General features: G+C 38.1%; 1 protein-coding gene and 2 pseudogenes across 1 annotated transcript; 1 reads left to right on the forward strand and 2 right to left on the reverse strand.

The window, feature by feature from the left end:
• Window positions 1-1,534: 1,534 nt before the first annotated feature.
• Window positions 1,535-2,918, forward strand: LOC118983655 (eukaryotic translation initiation factor 2 subunit 3-like; annotated as a pseudogene).
• A 16,326-nt stretch (window positions 2,919-19,244) lies between these two features.
• LOC118983656 (thymosin beta-4-like) lies at window positions 19,245-19,744 on the reverse strand (annotated as a pseudogene).
• Window positions 19,745-22,369: 2,625 nt separating this feature from the next.
• On the reverse strand, window positions 22,370-22,878 carry LOC118983658 (60S ribosomal protein L26-like). The gene is given in 1 exon segment (XM_037041302.1): window positions 22,370-22,878. A coding segment is annotated over 1 exon segment (438 nt). The 5' UTR covers window positions 22,848-22,878; the 3' UTR covers window positions 22,370-22,409.
• Window positions 22,879-26,376: the final 3,498 nt, after the last annotated feature.

The raw sequence follows: 26,376 nt of genomic DNA on the forward strand, positions 1-26,376 counted from the left end.
TCTTATCATTTAGAGGCAAAGCAACAAGGCTCTGCCTCAGTTTGAGAATTTGCTTTCAACTTTTTATCATGGTTTTTCTCTCATTGACTTTTGGTTTTTTATTGATCTAACCTTGAAAGTGCAGCAATCATGCCTGAGTCCTATATTAAACATATTTGTTCTCTTCTGAATTCTGGGCAAACTAATAGACTCTGGTACCCAAACTAAAGGAGTTACCTTAGTTAAACCTGATCCAGGAAGACTTCCTTGGCTGATTTCCTGTCTGGGCAGTGCCTGCCCTCACAAAAGACTAAGCCACTACAAATTCTACTGTAAGAGTTTCATCTAACTAAAGTAAGAGAAATATAATAATTCTAAACTAGGACTGCTGTTTCTAGGCATCTTCTTGTCAAGAATTTACAGAGAATAATTGTCATTAGAAATAATTGCCATGACAACATACCGGTATTTGCCAATGATATATCAAACAAGGGTTTCATCTCCAAAATATGTAAAGAACTCACTTGACTCCATACCAGGAAGATAAACAACCCAATTTAAAAAATGGGCAAAGGACCTGAACAGACACTTCTCAAAGGAGGACATTCAGATGGACCATAAACATATAAAAATATTCCCAACATCACTAGCCATCAGAGAGATGCGAATTAAAATCACAATGAGATATCACCTCATTCCTGTCCAAATGGCTATCATTAACAAATGGCTATTCAAGAGTTGAAAGCAACCTAGATGCCCAGCAGTAAATGAATGGATCCAAGAACTATGGTACATATACACAATGGAATTCTATGCAGCAGAAAGAAAGAAGGAGCTCCTACCCTTTGCAACAGCATGATGGAACTGGAAAGCATTATGCTGAGTGAAATAAGTGAGACATTGAAAGACAAATACCATATGATCTCACCTTTAACTGGAAGCTAAACAACAAAACAAACAAGCAAGCAAAATATAACCAAAGACACTGAAATAGAGAACAGGTGGACAATAACCAGAGGGGAGAAGGGAGGGAATTTCAGGGGAAAAGGGGAAGGATTTACAGGAACTAGTATAAAGGACACATGGACAACAACTCGGGGTGAAAATGGGAGGGAGGTGAGGAGCACTCGGGGGGTGGATTGGTGAAGGGATTAAGCCCCCCCAAAAAAACCCTCATAGACAGACAGCAGTGTGGTAATTACCAAGGGAAAGGGTGGTGGGAGAGGAAGAAGTGGGTAAAGGGGGGATAAGTGATGATGGAAGGAGACTTGACTTTGGGTGGTGAACACACAATATAGTATATGGATGATGTATTATAGAATTGTACGCTTGAAACCTGTATAATTTAATTAGCTAATGTCACTCCAATAAATTGAATAAAAATTTTTTTAAAAAGAAAACAAATGGGATGAAAAAACATTTAGAGTAGATACCATATAATTTAGAATTTATGTGTGTATCAGTTATGACTCTTTTGGTTGCAAGTGACAGAAAACCCAACTCAAGTGAACTTATTAAACAATAAAAGGAAGGACTTCCTTCCTCTTCAGACAAGATGGCAGCTGGTGTGACTCTTGACCAGCTGCATCTTTCTCGCCAAGATCTTACTTCCTTGGCTGTTACCAAATTGACACCACTTTCACACGAAGTTATCAGCAGACAAATCACAATTAATATAGGTACAGTTGGTCATGTAGCTCATGGGAAATCCGTAGTTATAAAAGCTATTTCTGGAGTTCACATTGTCAGGTTCAAAAATGAACTAGAAAGAAATATTACAATCAAGCCTAATGCTGAGATAAGCTTGATGACCCAAGCTGTCCTCAGCCAGAATGCTATAGATCCTGTGGAAGTAGTATACCTGATGAGCTTCCTACAGACATTCCAGGGACCAAAGGGAACTTCAAATTAGTCAGACATGTTTCCTTTATTGCTTGTCCTGGCTGTGATGGCTGATACTATGCTGAATGGAGCAGCAGTGATGGATGCAGATCTTCTGCTGATAGTTTGGTAATGAGTCTTGTCCTCAGCCTCAGACTTCTGAACACCTGGCTGCTAGAGAAATCATAAAGCTGAAGCATATTTTGATTCTACTAAATAAAATTGATTTGGTAAAAGAAAGCCAGGCTAAAGAACAGTATGAACAGATTCATGCATTTGTATAAGGTACAGTGGCAGAAGGTGCTCCTATTATTCCAATTTCTGCTCAGCTGAAATACAATATTGAAGTTGTCTGTTAATACATAGCAAAGAAAACTCCAGTACCCCTAAGAGATTTTACTTCAGAACCCCGACTTACTGTTATTAGGTCCTTTGCTGTCAATACACTTGGCTGTGAAGTTGACGACCTTAAGGGTAGTATAGCTGGTGGCAGTATTCTAAAAGGAGTGCTAAAGGTGGGCCAGGAGATAGAAGTGAGACCTGGTATTGTTTCCAAAGATAGTGAAGGAAAACTCATGTGTAAACCAATCTTTTCCAAAACTGTATCGCTGTTTGCAGAACATAAGGATCTTCAGTATGCTGCTCCAGGAGTTCTTACCGGAGTTGGAACAAAACCAACCCCACTTTGTGCCAGGCTGACAGAATGGTGGGGCAGGTACTTGGTGCAGTTAGAGCTTTACCTGAGATCTTCACAGAATTGGAAATCTATTTTCTGCTTAAACAACTTTTAGGTGTATGCACCAAAGGAGACAAAAAGGCAGCAAAAGTGCAAAAATTGTCTAAGAATGAAGTGCTCATGGTGAACAGGATCCCTGTTGGCTGGAGGAAGAGTCAGTATAGTCAAGACCACTTTGGGCAGAATCATTCTGACTAATCCTGTGTGCATGGAAATAGAAAAAAATTCCCTGAGCTGAAAAGTTGAGAAATACTGGCATTTAATTGGTTGAGGTCAAATAAGGACAGGAGTGACTATAAAGCCCACAGTAGATGACGACTGAAGAATTTGGATTAAGTAAGATTTTTCTGTTAATGACTTGAGAATATATTTTCAAAGCAATCCTGGGGATAGTTTCACCTTAGTAGTTGTTACTCTCATCTGTTTGGTGATGAAAATATAACCTCCAGTAGTGTATTAGGGTCTACAATATATGTAAAAGTTGTTGGATTGAGTCTACCAGAAATTGATCATGCCCAAATCCTGTCTAATTTATATATCAGTGCAGGTTTGAAATGAAACTTTGCTACAACCAGCTTTTGCTGTAGCACATGTGCCACCAAACCTGTTTGGGATAAAATTTTTCTTCTTGTCTTCATAATTCATCTTTGCATAGCTTCAGGCTTGATAGTATTGTTACATCAGTAAAAACTTGGAGGTGCAAAATTATGAAGACCAGCTTCCCTTTCCTTCATATTTTATGTTGCTTTATCTTTGTAATTATGAATAAAAAGAAATTAATAGGTTCAAATAAAAGTATTCTTTAGAGCATGAAAAAAACAAACAAAAAATGAAAACACACAAAAAGGAAATTTAGTGATTAGTGTAACTTAAAATTTTAGGGTATATCTTCCTTTTGGGGGGCCGTAGCCAAAGGCTTCAATAATGTCATCAGGATTTGGATGCTTTTCGTTTCTGAGTGCTACCTTTCGCTGAATTGGCTTTATTCTTGAGCTCTTTCTATGTGATTTCTCCCCACCCCACAAAAAGCTACAACTTCATATCATCTCAGATTCAAAGCCAATGGAAAAATAGAATTTCTTCCTGGAAAATTTCAAGCAGTTCTTTGAATTTACCTTTTGATGTTGAATTGCCCATACTCGTTCTTGGACCAACACTGTGGTAAGCAGCATTCTGGATGCTGGCTGGTGAGATCTGGTCACATGCTCCATTCCCAAAACTGGAAGTAGAGCCCTGTCTTAATCAAGTGAACTCAGAATAGAGGAAGGAGACCTTATAGAAAATTGAGATATAATTTATCAGCAGGAGGGACACTGAAAGGCAAAAACAATCTATGACCATCATGACTTATGTAACCTTATGAACTGCTTCATAACCTGCAGATATTTCACCTATCTTTAAAATTAATCAAGTTAGAGAGCACACCAAACAAACAAAATCACAAATGAAAGAGTAGAGATTACAACTGATACCACAGAAATACAAAGGATTGTAAGAAATTACTATGAGCAAGTAACTATATGCCAAGAAATTTGAAAACCTGGTGAAATGGAAAAATTTCTAGGAAAATATAATATTCTAAACTGAATGAAGAAGAAGCAGGAAGCCTGAACAGACCGATAACACTGGTGAAGTCAAATAAGGAATCAGAAAACTTCTGGCACACAAAAGCCTTGCACCAGATGGTTTCACAGAATAATTTTAAAAAACATTTCAGGAAGAGCTAACCCCCATCCTTCACAGACTATTCCAAGAAATCCAAGAAGGAAGACTCCCAAACTCTTTTTATAAAGCCAGCAATATCCTAACCCCAAAACCAGATAAACACACAATAAAGAAAGAAAACTACAGGCCAATATCACTAATGAACATAGATGCTAAAATTCTCAGCAAAATATTGGCAAACACTATCCAGCAATACATTAAAAAGATCATACACCATGACCAAGTGGGATTCGTCCCAGGGATACAAGGATGGTACAATACTCACACATCAATAAACATAATGCATCACATACAAAAAAGGAAAGACCAAAATTACATTAATAAAATTACATCATATTAATAGATGCAGAAAAAGCATTTGCTAAGGTACAGCACCCATTTATGATTAAAAAACACTCAGGAAAGTGCAAGTAAAGGAAGCATACCTCAACATAATAAAGGCCATATAGGCAAAAACATACAGCCAACATCATACTCAATGGGCAAAAACTAAAAACTTTTCCCCTAAGGTCAGGAACAAGATAAGGATGTCTGCTTTCACCACTTCTCCTCAACATAGTATTGGAAGTCCTAGCCACAGTGATTACACAAGAGAAAGAAATAGAAGACATCCAAATTGGAAAGGAAGAAGTAAAACTGTCATTGTTTGCAGATAATGTGATAGTGTACATAGAAGACCCTATAGATTCCACTGAAAAACTACTTCACCTAGTAAGTGAATTAGGCGAAACAGTGGGATACAACATCAATATTCAGAAATTGAAGGCATTTTGGTACACCATCAACAAAATATCAGAAACAGAAATCAGGACAAAAAAATCTCATTTGATATAGCAACAAGAAGAATAAAGGTTTATACCTAGGAATAAACCTAACCAAGGAAGTAAAAGACCTGTACTCAGAAAACTACACAACACTGAAGAAAGAAATTAAGGGAGACACAAACAAATGGAAGACTATATGGTGTTAATGGATTAGAAGAATTAATGTCATCAAAATGACCATACTACCCAAAGCAATTTTTAGATTCAATGCAATCTCTATTAAAATACCAATGACATATTTCACAGATATAGAACAAACATTTCAAAAATTTATTTGGAACTGTAAATGACCCTGAATAGCTGCAGCAATTTTGAGAAAGAAGAACTAAGTAGGAGGGAGCACCATACCTGACAACAAACTGTATTACAAGGTCACAGTATTCAAAACAGTTTGGTACTGGCATAAGAACAGACGCATAGATCAGTGGAACAGAATAGACAACCCAGAATTAAACCAAGTCTCTGTGGTCAATTAATATTGGACAAAGGGGGCAGATGCATAAAATGGAGTAAAAATAGCCTCTTCAACTCATGGTATTAGGAGATCTGGATATCTACATGCAAAAATATAAAATTTGACCACCAACTTACACCATATACAAAAATAAACTCAAGATGGATAAAAGACTTAAATACTAGTGATTATAACATAAAATTCCTAGAAGAGAACATAGGCAGGAAAATATCATATTCCACACAGCAATATCTTCATTGATATGTTCCCTAGAGCACGGGACATAAAGGAAAGAATAAATAAATGGGATTTCATCAAAATAAAAAGCTTCTGCATGGCTAAAGAAAACATCAGTAAAATGAAAAGGGAACCAACCTTATGGGAAAATATATTTGCCCATGATACCTCAGAAAAGGGTTTGATCTCCAAAATATATAAAGAACTCACATGACTCCACTCCAGGAAGACAAACACCCCCCCCCAAAATGGGCAAAGGACCTGAACAGACACTTCTCCAAGGAGGACATACAGAGGGCCCAGAGACATATGAAAGGAAGCTCAGCATCACTAGCCATCAGAGAGATGCAAATCAAAACCACAATGAGATACCGCTTCACACCAGTCACAATGGTCATCATAAACAAATCAACAATCATCAAGTATTGGCAATGTTGTGGAGAAAAGGGAACCCTAGTGCACTACTGGTGGGAGTGCAGGCTGGTGCAACCACTGTGGAAAGCAGTATGGAATTTTCTAAGAAAACTAAAAATGGAACTGCCTTTTGACCTGGCAATTTCATTGCTGGGATTATACCCAAAGAATACTGAAACACTAATTCAAAAGAACCTATGCACCCCAATATTCATAGCAGCACAATTTACAATAGCCAAGTACTGGAAGCAACCTAAGTGCCCATCAGAAATGAGTGGATCAAAAAACTGTGGTACATTTACACAATGGAATACTGTACAGCAGAAAGAAATAAGGAGCTCCTATCCTTCATGACAACATGGATGGATCTGGAGAGCATTATGCTAAGTGAAATAAGCCAGACAGTGAAAGGCAAACACCATTTGATCTCACCTATAAGTGGAACCTAATGAACAAAACAAACAAGCAAGCAAAATATAACTAGACATCAAAATAAAGAACAAACTGCCCTGGCTGGTGTAACTTAGTAGATTGAGCACAGGCCTTCAAACCACATGATCGCGGTTCAATTCCCAGTAAGGGCACATGCCTGGGTTGCAGGCCAGTTCCTGGTTCCTGGCAGGGGACACGCGAGAGGCAACCATACATTGATATTTCTTTCTCTCTCTCTCCTTCCCATTCCCTCTGAGATAAATAAATAAAATATTTTTAAAAAATTTAAAAAAAGAGTTCCTGTTAATTCCTAATAAAAAAAAAAAGAACAAACTGACAATAACCAGAGGGGATGGGGGAGGGCACAATGGGGGGGAAATGGGAAGGGTCATCAAGGAACACGTATAAAGGACACATGGAGAGTTCCAAAGTGGGATAAGATCAAGGTTGGAAGGTGGGGATGTGTGAGGCAGGGAAGTAGTGGGGGGAAATGGAGACAACTGTACTGGAACAACAACAACAAAAAAAGAAAGTCAAATCAATCAAATTAAATTTGGCACTGGCTTCAACTGCTGGGCTAAAGTTAATGACCAACCTTCAAATGTTCCTCCCCACCTTGAAGCATAGATAAATTATGGAATCCAGGATAATTGAACTAAGAGCTTTGGCCTTGGTTCATCATGATAGCTTGGAGATGTTCACTGCCCTGTTTTTCCATTTGAACAGGAGCAGATCAACTGAGTGCCTCTACCTATATTCATACCACTGGGATTTTTACTGCAGATCATGAGGCTAAATGGTTCAGTGTTGAGAGGCCAGGCATCCATATTCATCTTCTTCAGTGGTTTTGCATCTGCCAGGACAGAATGCATGGGATCATGTCTCTATTAGTCATATATTTATATACTCTTTTATAGAATTGCTGCAGTTTTACATGGGTAAGATTTTTCTTCCAAGTTAAACTACTTGTTTCATAATTTATACTTTTGTATGCCTCACTTGGCTGAGCACCAAAAATACAACAAATACTTGATAGGTGCAAAAAGGAGAATACACAGTTTCTACCTAGGAGAATTTACAGCTGGCCAAGGGTACAACCAAGGAGAGGCCCAGATACAACCCCAAATCAAAGAAAAGAGAGCTGGAAAGGAGAAAAGGAAGCATTATAGAAGCTCTCAAAGTACATGATATGATCTTACTACAGGTTCTGAAAAGGATACATAAGTGTAGACTCATAAAAAAAATACCCTTGAGTCTTAAACCCCTTTGAGAAAGGTAATTTTGTTTTGGATTTTCTAATTTCTTTGAAACTAGGATTTTTTAATCTAGAACAACACTGTTGGGAGTAGATGCAGAAGTCTAGAATACATTTTATTCTCTCTCGATACCCTTTTTATTCAGATTCAGACTTTGTTTAAATTTTATTTACAAGTTATACTTTTATTAAACATTTGTATCTATCAATGTAGATTTAAACTGTGAAATTTAATATTGCAATAGTTGTACATTCAATTATTGCTGCCATTCTTTCACCCACATCAAAATGAGGGTGAAAGGCAACCTCACGGTTGCCTTCAAAGGGCCAAATGTAATTTCAACTCCTCAACAGTTAAGGAGTAGTTAACATTTATACAGTCCTAAAATTATTTTGGTCCTTTGAAGGCAGCCGTGAGGCCGATGTGGCCCCTGGTGAAAATGAGTTTGACACCCCTGCCTTAAATAGTCAGATTCAGTGGATGTAAGGTGAAGGCTAAGAATCTGCATTGTTAACAAATCCTCTAGGTTATTCAGATGCAGGTGATCTGAGGATCGTGTCTTGAGAAACATTGTACATTCAGAGCACTTGCTACTTCATATTTTCTATACAGAATGTAGAATGTGGAAAGCTCTTTAGTTGGGGAGTGTTGCTAAGGGGACTTGCCCTGAGAGTTTGTTTAGAAAGCACACTCTCTATGTGTTATGCGAAGGGATGTGGGGCTCCTGGAGGAATGCTGGTGCAGCCATTGGTTAAGGGATGCTTAAGACTAGTGCTTCTTAAACTATAATGTTTAAGAAGCACACAAATCACCAGAGAGCTTGTTAAAATGCAGATTTTAATTCAGCAGGGCTGGGTGGGTACTCAGAGTTCTGTATTTTTAACAAGCTTTTTCAAGTGATACCAATGTTGCTGGTCCCCGGACTGCACTTTGAGAGCAAGATTTTAATTGAAAATGAAGTTGTGTAATTGAATGAGCTGTGGCCAGAAATTGCATGTGAAGTGAAACACCAAAACATAAAACATAGCCAAGGTCTGAAGAAAATTTAATCCAAAGGTTAAGCAAATTAGAATCATCAAAGGCAATGTAGCTGGGAGCTCTGACTTTTCTAGGGAGAATACCCAAGGCTCTGGCTCTCAGACTTTTATTTTTGCCTCACATGGAGTATGTTTGATGTCAGCATGAAGAGAGGGGGTCATAGGTAAGATCACAAGCCAGGTCCTATCAGCCTGTACCTGAAAAAGCCCATAGAAGAGAAGGAGGTGGTGCTAAATCACAGAGGAGGTTTTTATAATTCAGTCTAAGAATTTTGCCTTTTCTTCTAGGTTAAATATAAAGTCATGAAACTTTTTGAAAGACTCATGGACTATTGCCTTTAAAATTGATCACAAGGGAACAGGGCAGAATCAGGGATACTTAGTAGGAGGCTGCTGCAAAGATCCAGGTGAGGTATGATGGAGGTTTGGCTCAAGGTAGAAATAGTGGAGGTAGACAGAAGTTGTCAGATTCTGGATCTATTTAGAACGTTCAGGAGGTAGAAAATGAGTGAGAGTGAGAGGAACTAAAGACAACTAAGTTTTTTGGCCTCTACGGTTGCCAGGGTGGAATTGCTAATTGCTGCTATCTTATAAACAAAAATTTTTTTTTGAGGTTTAAGGAGGTTAAATAATTCCTCCAAAGTCAACTGTCTAGTTGCCTGTTACATGTTTATCTGCAAAGACTGAGTGGTAGTTCCCCCTTTTTCTCATTGCCTCAAAAAATAGATTTTGCTAATGTAAAGACAGCACTGAGGCTGGGAATGGATTGTGAGATTTTAAGATTTTCATGTGCCTTCCTTTCTTGGAGCATCTAGCAAAGGACAAGACTCAGATTGGGATGGCTACAGGATGCCTGGGAGATGATCTAAGTAAGTACTGAGACCCTGGAAACAGTGTAGGAGTCTTGGGCTCCTTTTCTCTGGAGAATGGAGAAGGCTGTATGTGGCCCGACAAAGGATAGCCCCAATTTAGCATAACCCTAATTCAGTTTCCCAGGACCAGTCATCTAGAGAGTTTGTATAGTTCACTGCAACGAAGAAAAAAATACCAGAAATAACTTTTGCCCACTTTGATGGGGGGGGGGCGGGCTGTGAGCCATGTTTTATTTGAATGAATGAATGAAATAGGACAGGGTTGTTTGCCATGGCATTAGTAATTAAAGGAAAACCTTGGAGGGACCTAAATGTTTGACAACATGGGAATGGTTGATTAAATTATGGTATTTATATGCATCTGTTTAGAAAGCTGGAATAGATCTGTATACATAGATGTGGAAAGGTGTTCACACATGTTGTGCAATGAAAGGATCAGTTTAAAGAACAGGATGTAGAGTAGAATTCTGTGTAAGTCAAACCATATGTATAGAAATACATACACAAATATATGTACGAAGAGATGGTTGGAAGCAAATGAACACAATGTGAACAATGTGAACAATGCTTATCTGTGACTAGTGAGGTTTATATAATTTAATGTATTTTCTGTTTTTCAGGATTAACCAAATTTTTTAAATGATCATATCTCGATTATGTAATCAGAAAAAATATTTTCTTCTTAGGGAAAAACCCTACTACTTACAGGTTTATAAAACTGGTGTATCTAAAGCTAAATTTAAAATATTTATTAGACATTTTTTACCTTAGAAAATTTTTATTAAGTCTCCATTTTCATCAATTAAATGCTGAAAAAGTTAAATACATTAAGTGGTGTCTATGCTGACCACTAAATACTCTGGTAAAAACACTCAGCTCCATTTACTTATTTTTAACACTCATTGGATTTTCTTGCTAACAAAAATTAAGTGGTCATTTATTAAAACCACAATCATTTCCACAGATAAAATGACATGAATTCTACTGATATTATTATTATTATTATTTTTACTGAGGCAAATTTGAAACAACCAAAGGAAAAGGTACTGTTCAATATCTGGGATTTTGTTACATTTGTCATAATGATTCTTCTTCTCAGCTTGATTACAAAACTGTATGACCTGCAAGTTACTTTTTTAATCCTTAAAATATAATGCCATGGACACTGCACTTTGGAATAATATTTCTAAATGCATAGTTCTAGGTAAGTAGATCAGGCAAATCAAGTGAATTTGTTGAGTTTCAAGTGTTGTTGGGTTCTAGGCCATACTTAGGTGTTAGAAATGAAAAATCACTGTATTAGTTGAAAAGCAATTTCAAAGAATTAGATGACTGTTGACAATGAAATCAAGAAGTGCACCATGCTTATAAAATACTCAATGAGGAAATCAAGAACTCTGCCACACCTGTTCAATAAAAGAAGAGGTTTTATTTTCTTTTGTTCCCAAAAAGCAGGAAGAGGAAGAAGAGGGATGAGGAGGAAGTAGATCATGAAACTGATACAAATTTACTGTAAATAGGTGAAATAAAGAGAAGCAAAATTTAACTGGAAAGAAAAATTAGAACAATGATAAAGAAATAGAGCATGGGCCATGAGATATTAGAGGTGATAAAAACAAGTTGATTTAAAAAGAAAACATTTTGGGGTGGGTGAATAATTTTACACTTTGCCCTATCTCTCAACCTTAAATCTACTTAGTCATCAGGTTCTGCTGATGGTAGAATCCTCAGCAAAACTGGAAGATACTAAAAAATGGTCTTCAAGCTACTTTCACTACCTGTACCTGGTTCTAATTCATTCCTCCAATCCTGTTCCAAGTTCTTACTATAGATTTTATTTCTAAATGGTTTTGTTATCAGTGAAAGATAAATCTAAAACTCTACATTTTATTTAGATTTTATTCCATCTCATGGAATTGTTTACATTTTAGTAAGGGATGCTAGCCTGAAAAAGCCTTCAAAACTCAATTGTCATCTTTAGCCTGACCTTGTTCCCTCTTGGGTTCAGTGCCAGAGCAGTGTTTCTAGTTGCCCACTGTAAATGTTTACCTGAATGTCCGATAGACCACTCAAATGCACCCCCTCAAAACTTTCTCCTCTTCCTGGATCCTACATCTTTCCTTTCCCTCATCCCTCTCATTTAAAAAAATTATGCCTCCTTCTACATAGCAGAGAGAGAGAGAGAGAGAGAGAGGAGAGAGAGAGAGAGAGAGAGAAGGAACTTCTACCCTTTGCAACAGCATGGATGGAACTGGAGAGCATTATGCTAAGTGAAATAAGCCAGGTGGTGAGGGACAAATACCATATTATCTCACCTTTAACTGGAACATAAGCAACAACAACAACAAAAAGCAAACAAAATATAACCAGAGACATTGAAATTAAGAACAATCTAACAATAACCAGAGGGGAAGGGGGAGGGGACAATGTGGGGAAGGGTTTTCAAGAACTACTATAAAGGACACATGGACAAAACCAAGGGGGAGGGTGGAAGCAAGGGAGGGAGGTGGGTTTGGCTGGTGGGGAAGAGTGGTGGCAGGAAAATGCAGACAACTGTAATTGAACAACAATAAAATAATTTTAAAAAATTATACCTCCTAAAAGCGCTCTGAAACCTTTCCCGCTTCTCTGTTCACTCTGTTGAGAACTTAGTTCAGTCACTAATCATTTCTCATCTAGACTTGCAGTAGTTTCAAACTGGACTTCCTGCCTCCAATCCATCTTCCACTGGCCATCATTCTAAAATAGAGGACAATTGATAATGTCAGTTTCCTGTTTAAAATTTCTTCAGTGGCTCCTCACTACCTTTAGAATAAAAAAAAATATGTGCACATGGCATAAAAGGTACTTTGTGTGCTGGTTTCTGTCTACTCTTCTAATCTCTTTCTACCTCATTCTTTAAACATACTGAACCTAGTCATGCTGAGCTAATTGCTGTTTTTCAAACAAATCATGCTCTCTTACTTCTGGCTTCATGGTCAAGCTGTTCCTTCAGCCTGAAGTGACATCCCTTTCTTTGTCTACATCTACCTGCATGCTTCTACTCACCTTGAAGACTCAGTTCATGTCCCCTTTTTTCTGAAGACTTTTCTGACCAATTTAAGTGATAGATTCACATAGACATTTATCCTATATGAGCATAGTGTTTTATATACTTAGCGTTACATAATAAATTATCCTGAAACTTAGTGGCTTACAACAGTAATAAATGCTTATCTCTCATAGTTTTTATGGGTCAGGAATGTGAGAACCATTTGTCTGGGAAGTTCTGGCTAGGAGTTTCTCATGAGGTACAGTTGAATAAGCTGGGGCTGCAGTCATCTGAAGGTTTGAGGAGGGCTGGAAGACACACTCACAAGGCTGGCAAGTTGGTGCTGGATGTTGCTGGAGGCCTCAGTTCCTCGTCTGTCAGCTTTGCAACAGAACTACTTAGAAGTTTCTCTCTCTCTTCCTCTCTCTTTAAAAGCAATGAAAAAAAGAAGTCCTCAGGTGGAGATTTAAAAAAAAAAGACAGGACTTCTGGTCAAGATGAAAGCTTTTATCTTGACATGCATGGACATGCTTCACCTCCTTGCACAACCACTGAAAGAATTAAAACTAAATCTACAACCACCAAAAAATCAAAATGTATGGAAGTCTGACAACCAAGGATTTAAAGAAGCCACATTCATCCAGACGGGTAGGAGGGGCAGAGATGGGGAGATGGGGTGGAGAGGCAAGGAGATGCAGTGTGGTGCAGAGAAGCAGCGGTGATGGTGGAATGGGCACAGGTGGTTCCACATTCACATGTGGTGGGAAAAAATCAGGAAGGATATCTTGGCAGCCAGTGATCCCAGCCTCAGGCCAGACCACATAGCCCAGGGTTCCAGCACTAGTAAGATAAATCCCCATAACTTCTGGCTGTAAAAACAAGTGGGGGTTAGGGCAGCAGAAGAAACTGCAGGATTTTCAGGAAACTTTACTTAAAGGGCCCACGTGGTTCTAAAATATATGTAAACCCACCCACTCTGGTATTGAACACCATGGCAACAGTTGAAAGGGTGTCAGCTGCATTTAGGGAGTAGGTGAAATGGCTGGAAATGAACCAAGTGCCAAGCAAACACCCAGAAGCCAGGCAGTGGTTCAGTCCCCTCTCTGAGCCCTCACCCCACATGGAGACACAAAGCAGTGATGTGATGTGCTGGATCCTGAAGATTACCTAAGCCTCTGCCCCACACAATTTATAGGTGCCTCTACAGGGAGTCAAAGCAGCCTTACCTAATTTGTTTCTACACAGAAACAAATGCAGGGAGGCTGCCAATGAGGAGACAGAGAAATATGGCCCAAATGGAAGAACAGAACAAAACCCCAGAAAAAGAACTAAATGAAACAGATATAGCCAACCTACGAGATGCAGAGTTCAAAACACTGGTGAACAGGATGCTCAGAGAACTCATTGAGTACAGCAACAACATAAAGGAAGAAATGAAGGTCCCACTAAGGTAAATAAAGAAAAATCTACAGGGAATCAAAGTGAAGGGAAGGAATCCAGAATTCAGATCAACTATTTGGAACATAAGGGAGAAACAAATATTCAACCAGAAGAGAAAGAAGAAACAAGAATTTTTAAAAAGGACAGTGTAAGAAGACCCTGGAACATCTCCAAACATGCCAACACCCAAGTCATAGGAATGTCAGAAGGAGAAGAGATAGAGCAAGAAATTGAAAAGTTATTTGAAAAAGAAATGAAAGAAAACTTCTCTAATTTGGCAAAGGAAATAGACATACACGTCCAGGAAGCACAGAGAGTTCTAAGCAAGTTGGACCCAAAGAGTACCACATCAAGACACATCATAATTAAAATGCAAAAGATTAAAGATAAAAGAGAGAACTTTAAAAGCAGCAAGAGAAAAGCAGAGCGTTACCTACAAAGGAGATCCCATAAAACTGTCAGCTGATTTCCCAAAAGAAATTTTGCAGGCAAGAAGGAACTGGCAAGAAGTATTCAAAGTGATGAAATGCAAGGACCTACAACCTAGAGCACTCTATCCAGCAAAGCTATCATTGAGAATTGAAGGACAGATAAAGTGCTTCCCACAGAAGGTAAAGCTAAAGGAGTTCACCATCACCAAGCCATTATTACATGAAATGTTAAAAGGACTTATTTAAGGAAAAAACAGATCAAAACTATGAACATTAAAAAGGCAACAAATTCACAACCATCAACAACTGAATCTTTAAAAAAAAAGAACCTAAGCAAACAACTAGAACAGCAACAGAATCATAGGTATGGAGATCATTAGGAAGGTTATCAGCTAGGAGGGGGAAGGAGGAGAATGGGGAAAGGTGCAGGGATTAAAAAGTATAATTGGTAGCTACAAAATACCCAGGGAGATGTTAAGAATACTATAGAAAATGAAGAAGCCAAAGAACTTATATGCACAACCCAAGTACATGAACTAAGGGGGTGATTGCTGGAGGGAAGGGGGGTACTATGTGGGGGGGTTAAAGAGGGAAAACTTGGAACAACTGTAATAACATAATCAATAAAATACACAAAATATATAGAGTCTTCATGAGATGACTGACCCCCCCAAAGCAAGCAATCCAAGAGATCAAAGCAGAAGTTACAAATCTTTTACAACTACTATGGTAAGTCACTTACTGTAATCTCCACCATACTCTGTTGTTCACATAGACTAGCCATGACTCACTGTGGCAGAAGACTTCATAAGGACATGAATACAAAAAAGCAAGGATCATTGGGAGCCATCTTTGGGACTAACTATGGCATACAGAGTAGCAAAATCATATCTTATCTCTTTTGCTTACTTTTAATGTTGGCCTAAGTCCTCACAGCCCATTCCCTAGAAAAAACAACCTCTTTCTCTTCTGTAGTTCTGATGTAGCTCTTGTGCTCTCAGGAACAGTCTCTCCTGTTCTTCTGCTTCAGCCTAGCTCTTTCTCACCCTATTGGATGTAGTTCCATTGGGCACCATTGTCTTGCACAAATGATTGTCACCATTGTTTCTACCACTGACTTTGGAAAGTGCTTGATATTACTCCAAGAAAGTGGAACAAGCTCAAGAGCACAACCGAGGTCAGGCTATGATTGTTAACAATCATAGCCTTTTTATGAGGCCTGAGAAATATCAGAAAAGAAATATAATAGGGCAATTTATACTGTTGCCCTACTCTGAGAGATCTGCAATGTAGACTTACCCTTAGAATAGCACAAAAAAACTCTGTGACAACCCAATGATGTTCTCTTGTCCTATATCCTACAAAAGACAAGGTGCAACACCATCTGTCATTAGTGCAATTCATAAGGTCTGGGATTTTCAGTCTTAACACCATAAGGCACACCATGGAATGATGGACCAAGCATTCTCCTTTTCTAGTTCACAGCCTCTCCTCCACCACTGGCTAAAGAAAATAAGCCTGTGCACTCTCCCAGCATCCCTTCCCATCCAGTTCCATGACCCTCACAAACAACTGATGAAAGGATAGTACTCCCAACTCTGCGAAGATATCCGGTAATGCATAAGCTTAAGACAGTCTAAATCCAGATTTAGGGAAAAACATCTTCATACAGAAATCATAATATTTAGGGGAAGAAAACTACCAAAAGATGTCTTATTAACAGCTTGAAGAATCCACATTTGCTTTACCTCAATTATTTCAAGCCTTTCCCAAGAACTAGACGTGATTTTATACTTACATAGCCCAAGAGACCACATCAAGGTGTTTCCCAGGGCTAAGGATGAGTTAATACCAAAGGGAAATTGGATCCATGGCTTTTTAATGGTAGAGTTTCCAGCTGCTTTACTTAAGGCTAAGAAATAAAGTCCCAGCTTCAGCCAGGCTGTTTACATCACTTGCTGTAATTATTTCTTGGAAAGCACGTCTCCTCTTCATTAGAGAGTCCTGAGGTCAATCAGTAAAAATAGGAGCTGAACAAGATATTAAAGGAGTAAATGGTTCCTAGAAATAGAAGATAATGTCAAGCAGATTGTCATGTGGAAAGAGTGGGCTGCAGTTAAATGACAAGAGATCTTTGGACTCAGGCAAATGCAGGTTCACTATATTGTAGGTGCTTGTCCTGTGCTGAGGTAACTCAGACTTAACTCAGACTTTCTCTGAGCCTTACTTTCTTCACCTGTAAAATGATAATAACAATCTCTACCTAACAGGTTGAGGATTAAATGAGAAAATTTATTATCAAGTTACGACAGGCAGGTAGGTAGGCTATGCTCTAGGTACAGTACTGGATACTGGGAAAAGAATGCCGAACAGATAAAAATGAGTCACTGTTTTCACTGAGATTTCAGTCCAGAGGGAAGACAGGCATTAAACAAAGAACTACCTAATTACAATGGTAATGAATGCTATAAAGAAGAAGGCTAAGGTATCACAAAAGGAGACCTGATCTAATTTAAGGTGGTAGGAAATGTGGCCTTGAGGTAGTGACACCAAAGGTGGGGAGTCTGGTTTAGGGGAGAACATATCAGGTTTCAGTTGGAGCATTCTAGCCTCTTGGAAGGTGCCCAATAAATGAAGCTGCTATTATTATTATTATTATTTATTCATTCAACAAATATTTATTACCATGTGTAATGTGTTACTTGGCATACTGAGGATACAATAAATATATGCACTTGAGCAAATAGCTTTGCTTTTTGAGCTTTAGAAGGTTCATCTGTAAAATAGGTGTGTTAATAGTAGCTGCTCCTTTAGTACGTTTTTGAGGATTCAGTAAAATGATGTATGTCATGTGTTTAACAATGCTTTACATAGGCAGAAGATAATGTATGCTAAAAATATTGTTATTGTAATTAGCCTAGACTAGAAATATAAATTACAGAGCCCAATGCAAAGTAAAAATGCAGGGCCCCTTGTTTAAAAATTATTAAGAATTTCAATACTGCAACAGTGGAACATTAAGCCAAGTGTGGGGCTCTGTGTGACTGCACAGTTACCATTCATGAAGACAGCCCTATAACTAATTATGTCACATATATGTATTTATATAACTGACCTATTCAAAAAGATTGAACTTTTCTGGGGGGCAAATTCCAGAACTCATCTGTTGAGTTTAGTCTATAAGGATAAAATATAAACATATTCAATATACCAATGGTTGATTGGTGCTTACATTTTTCTCAACATTTTAATATGAAAATTTTTAAATAACAATATTAAAAGAATTTTATAGTGAATACAAGTATATGTACCAATTAGATTTACAATTAACATTTTATTATATTTGCTTTGCTATATATCTATTCGCCTATATTCATTCCTCAATCCATCCATTAATCTATCTTGGTTTGGGGGCATTTCAGAGTAAATTCTAGACATCAATATCACTACCTAAGATCTAATTTGTTTGTTTTTCTTTTGATGTAAAATTGACATATGGAGTAATATATGAATCTTAAAACTACCTTCACTGAGTTTCAACAAATGTATATATCTCTGTAACACAAACTCTATAACATTACCATCACCCTAAAATGTTTATTCATACTTCTTCCCAAACAATTCCCATCTCAACCTCTCCCAAAGACAACTACTGTTCCGATTTCTTTTTGTGTGTGTGCCTAAATTTTCAAAACGAGCCTTTATAAGTGCTTAGTTCAATGTTTTCTTACATGGATGCATAGAATATTCTGCAGTCTGTAAATTAAGAAAAATAAGTCTAGGATACTCCGGTGCAGTCAACAAATACTTGTTGAGTGAAAGAGTGAAACTAGGGATATCACTTTATTGTTTTTCTTTAATAGTTTCATTTTTTTGGTAAATGTGATACAACGTGTACTCCAGGAAAAAAATGTAAATAATATGAAAAATACAGAAAGGAAATAATAATCATCCATCATGGAGAAATAAACATTTTGAATACTTTGATGAAATTTCTCCCAGATAGCTATTTATATACATATAGTGGCCTATGTAGAAAATTTGTAAAAATGGCAAACACATGTATAATCTCTTTCTATTACTTAACTATATGCTATAGATATTTTTGTTGTTGTTGTTGTTTTGGGGTTTTTTTTTTTTAAGATTTTATTTATTTATTTATCTTTAGAGGGGAAGGAGAGAGGGAGATAAACATCAATGTATGGTTGCCTTTCGTGCGTCCCCTGCTGGGGAGTTGGCCTGCAGGGAACCGGCCTGCAACCCAGGCATGTGCCCTGACTGGGAATCGAACCACGATCCTCTAGTTCGCAGGCCCGCGCTCAATCCACTGAGCTACACCAGCCAGGGTTATATGCTATAGATATTTTCTTTTTTCCCCTCATCAATAAATACAGGGTGGGATCATCATTTTTTCAGGTTTTAAAGCTTTTTATTTGCATATTTTAAAAGTTGTGCATTCGATAATTTAAATAATTTTAACAAAAAAATGGCACTCTTGTTAAACTGCATTTTACAGCCTGCAGGAAACCTTGGACCAGTTTGGTTTTACTCTAGATTTCACTGTGGTCCTGCCCAGCTTCTTCCTTTACCTTCTTGTCCTTCCCTGCCAGCTAGAGAGGCAGATGGGAGAGGGAAGTGCGGCCTTCATTGTCAGTACTTCTGATGTGAAAAGGGGCAGCACAGTCATTTAAACTGATCCAACCTCTTTGCAGCTTACAAAGTTAAACAGCTAAAAGAAGTAAGATAAGAAGGCAATACTTGTGGAATGTACAGTGCATATTGGCAGTGCAGGCTTCATTACGATTCGCCTGCTTGCTTCTGTTCAATCGTTTCTTTGGAAGTTAGTGATTTTTCTCTCGCATTTCTGTCTTCTTCGGTTTCGACTTATCGAATTTCTCAATCTCAGCCATATCGGGTTTATCAGACATGGCTGCTGAGGAAGCCGAGGGAGGCGCAAGAATGAGAGAAGAATCTGATCTGCTCGGTGACCGCCGCGGAATCTGGAATCATCATTTTTAATGGCCACACTAGATGGACATACCATTCTTTAAGTAACCAGTTACCTACCCATGAACATTTACGATTCTTTCCAAATTTTCAATATTAACTGAAATATTGCAGTAAACTTCCTTGTACATACATCTTTCTCTGAAGTGTATAATTACTTCCTTCGGATAAATTGTTAGGGTTGAGATGACTGGGTTAAAACCTGAGTTTATGTTACATGCTGCTTTATGACACCAAAATGCCCACCAAAAAGGAGGCACTAATTTATATCCACTTGCTGGCTAAGTTTTAAGTTCTTAAGAATAGAAAATAAATGTTAGTTTGATCGTTTTTTCCCCTTAAGATAGAAAAGGGAGAAACACACGAAATGCTAACGCCTAGATTTAAACCAGCAAGAATATGTGAATATATATAGACATACCCCTAAAAGCACTGCAAATCAATTCAGTTGAACTCAATTTCATAAACAATCATTAAGCACCTACCATGCTCAAAGATAAGGCTAGCTGCTTGAGCAAAAATATGAGAAGTTTTGAGCTCAATATTCATAATACTCATACAGTAATAGGACAGTTTCCTTGGCTACAGTAATTTATCTTTGTTTAAGCCTTCATGATGAGAAAGGACCCTAAGTGTTTACTACTAAAGGGGCACTGATTACTATGTTAAATTTGGTAAAACTCGAAAGATATAAATGAAAAGTCTTCCTCCCTCCCTTGTTCCCCAGATGTATCCCCACATATTGTTCCCCTCTCCACAGGTTATCACTGTTACTGATTTCTTGTATATCTTTCCAGAAAATGCTCTGCGTATAGGTATACAGGCATGTGCTTAAGTAGGCAAAAACATTAATTGTCCACGCATTGCTTACTCATTCAAGCAGATTTTAAAATACAATAGTATTATATTTACACATGATTTTGCAAATTGCTCTTAAAATTAAACCTTGGAAATTGTTTCATTATCTAGTCATATGGAGGTGCTTCATTTATTTCTTAACTTGGAGATCGTTTCCTAGTTCACTCTTAGGGGGCTGCTTTATTCTTTTATTTTTAACATCTACACAATTTTCCATTGCATGAATATATTTAATTAATACTCTATTGATTGACCCTTAAGTTGGTTCCAGTATTTTGCTAATACAATCCTGCAAAAACACCCTTCTGGATAGTGAAATCATTTTGGAATAAGAAATGACTGTATGAAGGTAGTAATGGTTGGTTTCAAATCAAGTTAGTAAGTACTTGGTAAGACATTTCTTGGGTAATAGATGAATATTAAAGGTATAAAGCATAGCCCTGGCTGGTGTAGCTCAGTGGATTGAGCGCGGGCCTGCGAACCAGAGGATCGCAGTTCAATTCCCAGTCAGGGAACATGCCTGGGTTGCAGACCGGTTCCCTGCAGGCCAACTCCCAGCAGGGGACACACGAAAGGCAACCATACATTGATGTTTCTCTCCCTCTCTCCTTCCCCTCTAAAGCTAAATAAATAAATAAAATCTTTTAAAAAAGTATAAAGCATATATGAGAGTATACAAGGGGGATCCCTCCAAAATGAATTATCTTCTGGAGGGCAGGTCCCTTGAAATACAGGCTTCCTCGAGTAGGTTAGTGTTTAGGAACTCATCTGTATCAGTGTACCAGCTGGCATTGTTGTGAGAAGCTGCACTGGGCTTCAGCAAGTTTTTTTGAAGACTCCTTCAACACATTTGTCCATTCCATGATGGGTAATTTAGAAGTGCAGCTGCCCACACAGCACTGAGTATTCAGCAGTTTTGACCAAAAAAATGGTGTGACCCCTGTGACCCACCCCCCTCCATTCACCTGATCTTACCCTGAGTGACTTTTTTGTTTCCTGGGATAGAAAAAGTACCCAAAGAGAAAGGTTTTGCTGATGTGGATGAAATGAAACAAAACAACACAAAGGCAGAAGCACTAAAAGATATCAAAATTGACCAGTTCAGAAACTGTTTTAAAAAATGGAAAAAAGAAGTCAAAAAGTCTTGATGAGTATATTGCATCAAATGAAGAGTACTTTCAAGGTGACTGAAGTTTGAACATGAAAGAATAAATAAATGCTTCTTAATAAATAAATTCCAGGGTTTTTTGCGTCCCTCCTCACATGCTGTGTCTGAGCTATATTCCTCCAAACAAAAGAAAACCATAAAAGCCAACAGGAAATCTCCACCCACTTAGTCAGACTTCTTAGGAAGAATAAATAGATAGGCTTTATCCAGTGTTTTCTAGGTCCACAATGGAGCTTTGTCACATTAATAGCGAAAACTTATTGTACAGTCCATGCCTTGGCACTAGGAACTTCCCCTAGAAAGTTCAGATCTAGCAATATAGACATACAAATATTCATCTGCCACACAAATAATTCATCAAAAGGCCTTTGGACACACACGCAGAGGAACAGCTTTTCTTTTACCCCTCCCATTAATTTTTTAAACTTCATTTTGAAATAATTACACTTAGAAAAAAAAATTCAAGAATAGTACAGAAGACTCCCACATGTTCTTTATTTAAATTTACTGTTTTTTAACACTAGCCACATTTCTTCTCACTTTCTTCCTCTCTCTCTCTTGTTTTATATGCGTGTGTCTATATTTTGTCATTTCAAGTTTTTAATTAAAGCTGTGTATAAGATTATATTATTCCTGCATCTTCTCAATTGTTTCTTCCTTGTATTTGCCCTTTTCCCTTCCTATTTGGTGATATTTGGCTTTACGTTCAAGGATCTTTTTGCGGTCTTTGTCCAGTTTTAGTCTAGTGATAACCACCTTGCTGGGGTGAATGCCCACATGAACAGTTGTGCCATTAGCTTTCTCCCATTGCACTTGTTCAGTGTAGATGACATATTTCTTCTCGTAAACCTGGACTACTTTGCCAATTTGCTGCCCTTTGTAATGTCCTCACACAACCTGAACTTCGTCATCCTTTCAGATGGGCATGAATTGAATGCTGTGCTTCATTCTTAGCTCTTTGGAAAAAGGAGAATACATAACCTTCCTGCAGATGTGAGGAGGTGCATTGGAATGCCTTTTATGGCTCTTGCTCTGGTCAGAAGTCACAAAGGAATTGAACTTCATTTTGACCGCTGGCGCCTCAGCGATGGCTGCAAAAGGGCTATGTATTTTATTTTTAACAAATTGTGTATTCTTTTTTATTTTTAGAACACATTTTATTGATTATGCTATTACAGTTGTTCCATTCCCCTCTTCTTTTTTCCCTCAACCCTGCACCCCATCACCCACTCACATTCCCCATCCCCTTAGTTCATGTCCATGGGTTGTACATACAAGTTCTTTGGCTTCTACGTTTTCTATACTATTCTTAACTTCACAACTTCATTCTTAACTTCTGTCTATTTTGTACCTACTGCCTATGCTCCTTATTCCCTCTACCTTTTCTCGCTTTCTCCCCCTACCCTGCCCCCCACTGATAGCCCTCCATGCAAATCTCCATTTCTGTGATTCTGTTCCTGTTCTGGTTGTTTGCTTAGTTTGTTTTGTATTTTTAGATTCCATGATTGGTAGTTGTGACTTTGTTGTCATTTTACTGTTTTTTGGTTTTTAATCTTTTCCTCTTCCTTAGATAAGACTCTTTAGTATTTTATATAATACGGGCTTAGTGACAATGGACTCCTTTAACTTGACCTTATCTGGGAAACAATTTACCTGCCTTTTCATTCTAAATGAAAGCTTTGCTGGATAGAGCAATCTTGACTGTATGTAGGTCTTTGGATTTCATGACTTGGAACACTTCCTTCCAGCCCCTTCTTGCCTGTAAGGTCTCTTTTGAGAAATCAACTGACAGGCTGATGGGAACTCCTTTGTAGGTAACTGTTTCCTTTTCTCTTGCTGCTTTGAAGATTCTTCCCTTATCTTTAATCTTGGGCAGTGTAATTCTGATGTGCCTTGGTGGGTGCTTCCTTGGGTCCAACTTCTTTGGGACTCTCTGAGCTTCCTAGACTTCCTGAAAGTTTATTTTCCTTTGCCAGATTAGGAAAGTTCTCCATTATTTTTTCAAATAAGTTTTCAATTTCTTACTCTTCCTCTTCTTCTGGCACTCCTATGATTTGGATGTTGGAACATTTAAAGTTGTCCTGGAGATTCCTAAGCCTCTCCTCATATTTTTGAATTCTTATTTCTTCATTCTGTTCTGGTTGAATGTTCATTTCTTCCTTCTTGTCCAAAACTTTAATTTGAGTCATAGTTTTTTCCTGTCACTGTTGGTTTCCCATGCACTTTCCTTTATTTCACTTTTCATAGCCTTCACTTTTTCCTCTACTTTGTGACCATACTCAGGCATTTCTGTGAGCACCCTGATTACCAGTGTTTTGAACTGTGCATCTGATAGGTTGGCTATCTCTTCATTGCTTGGTTGTATTTTTTCTGGAGCTTTGATGTGTTCTTTCATTTGCACCGTATTTTTTTTGTCATGGCTCACCTGTTATGTAGTAAGGGGTGGAGCCTTAGGTATAGGCTTAGGTTGTTGCATTGTGGCTCTGTATGTGGGGGAGGGGTCCGAGAGGGAACAGCGCCACTTGCTGTGCTCTGGATAGGCTTTCAGTCACTTCCTCCACTACTCACAAGCAAATTGGGCTCTTCTGGTCTTGATTCCTGGGTGGGTGGGTTTGTGTACATTCTTGTACCCTGTGAGTCTCTCCAAAGAGCTCTCTTGTGAGACTGGGAGTTTCTTCCACTGCCGCAACCCCAACAGGATTTTTCAGTCAGAGGTTTTGAGGCTTTATTTCCCATGCTGAAATCCTGGTTTGCATGGTCTGTCTCACTCCCCACTTGTTCCTCCCTGTTTATCCACACACAACTGTGGGACTTCCCAGTCCATCCACTGTCACCTCACCTGGTCTGAGAGCCACTGACTTGCCCGGTTTGGTCATCCAGCTGCCACCCTGCTGCAAGTCCTCTCTGCCCCAGCTGCCCTTCTCTGCCCTTCCTGTCCATTTGGATGAATGTTTCTTCTTTAACTCCTTGGTTGTCAAACTTGCATACAGTTCTGTTTTCTGGCAGTTCTGGTTGTTTTTTTGTTTTTAAAGTTGTTGTCGTCCTTCTTTTGGTTGTGTGAGGAGGCACTATGTATCTACCTATACCTCTATCTTGGCTGGAAGTCTGTGTGTGTGTGTGTGTGTATATACATTTTTAAATAAATATTTATATTAACATTTAATATATTGGGTTGGCCAAATAGTCCATATGATTTTTTTCTATAAAATAAAAGACATGTTTTTCATTTTTTCTAATAACTTGATTTATTGGATATTTTGAGTATGTTGGCTGTCTCCTGTGTGTATAATGTTGATTGTTCTCAATTAATGGCTCTAGTTGATCCCTATCAACTTCAACTGGTCTACCAGACTGTGGAGCATCATCCAGGGAGAAATTTCCAGCACGAAACTTTGCAAACCACTGTTGACATGTTTGATTAGTAACAGCACCTTCCCCATACACTGCACAAATCTTTTTTTGTGTTTCAGTTGTGCTTTTACCTTTCTTGAAATAATAAAGCATAATATGCCAAAAAGTTGCTTATTTTCTTCTATCTTCAAGACTTAAAATGGCTACAGAAAAGCTCACCAATTTTGATAAGTTTTTAAAAAATGTATGCTGATATGATACTTGTTGTAATACAATCTAACAAAAAATGACAGCTGTTGTAATACAATCTAACAAAAAATTTTTGAATGAAGTTAAAGACAACTAAGGGCTACTAGAGCCATCTTGAGGAAAAAAACAAATGAACTTTTTGGCCAAACTAATATAATATATAAGATTTTTCCTGAATTAGTTGAAGGTAGTTACATATATAATGTCCCTATAGCCCTTGGTACTTCAGTATATATTTCCTAAAAATAAGGATATCCCATTGATTTGGAGGGAAAGTCTGACCTGGCTACTTCCAACTATCCTTTTAGAGAATTGTGGACTTTAACAGGTAGAAGGAACTGGAAACTACCTAGTTCAACCTCTTTCTTTACACATAGGGAAACCCAGAATTAGTAAATGAGTGATCCAAGGTCACATTGCCAGCATCCAGGAGAATATTTTCTCTTCTGGCACTCCACAAGGTATTAGGGATCATCTGGTCAAAACTGTTCAACAAATTTTACAAACAAATTTCTCTGAGCCTCTCCTATGGCTCAGAGAAAGCTTATGATTTGTCTAAGGCCACATAGGAAGTCACCTGCTTAAGAAGACATAAGAAGACATAAGAAGACATAAGAAGACATAAGAAGCTATATGTCTTTGCTAAGAGGCTCAAGTAGAAGACTAATTTTCTTGAATGCATATGCAGTGAATAAGCTAAGTGAGTAGCTAGTGTTTTTGCCTGCCAAGCAATCCTTCCCCTTCCTTCTGGCAAGAGCTTTGGAAAAACGTCCCTCCTCCATTGGATACAAAGTTAATGGGACTGTCCTTCAAAGTGCCTCATCCTTGTGGCCATGAAATGTGCATGTAATCCAACCTAGATCAATGGTTTCTTAGGTATTTGAATTTTGAGTACAGGGTCTCAAGGACTGAAAAATTGTGATCTGATTCCCTCTAAAGGTGATGCCCTGAAGAGGGTGGTTATTAGGTTTGGTTGCTTATCTGCTCTGCTTCC

This window comes from Sturnira hondurensis, unplaced genomic scaffold (genome assembly GCF_014824575.4).
Source record: "Sturnira hondurensis isolate 20B ecotype Veracruz unplaced genomic scaffold, ASM1482457v3 Scaffold0002840, whole genome shotgun sequence".
NCBI lineage: Eukaryota > Metazoa > Chordata > Mammalia > Chiroptera > Phyllostomidae > Sturnira > Sturnira hondurensis.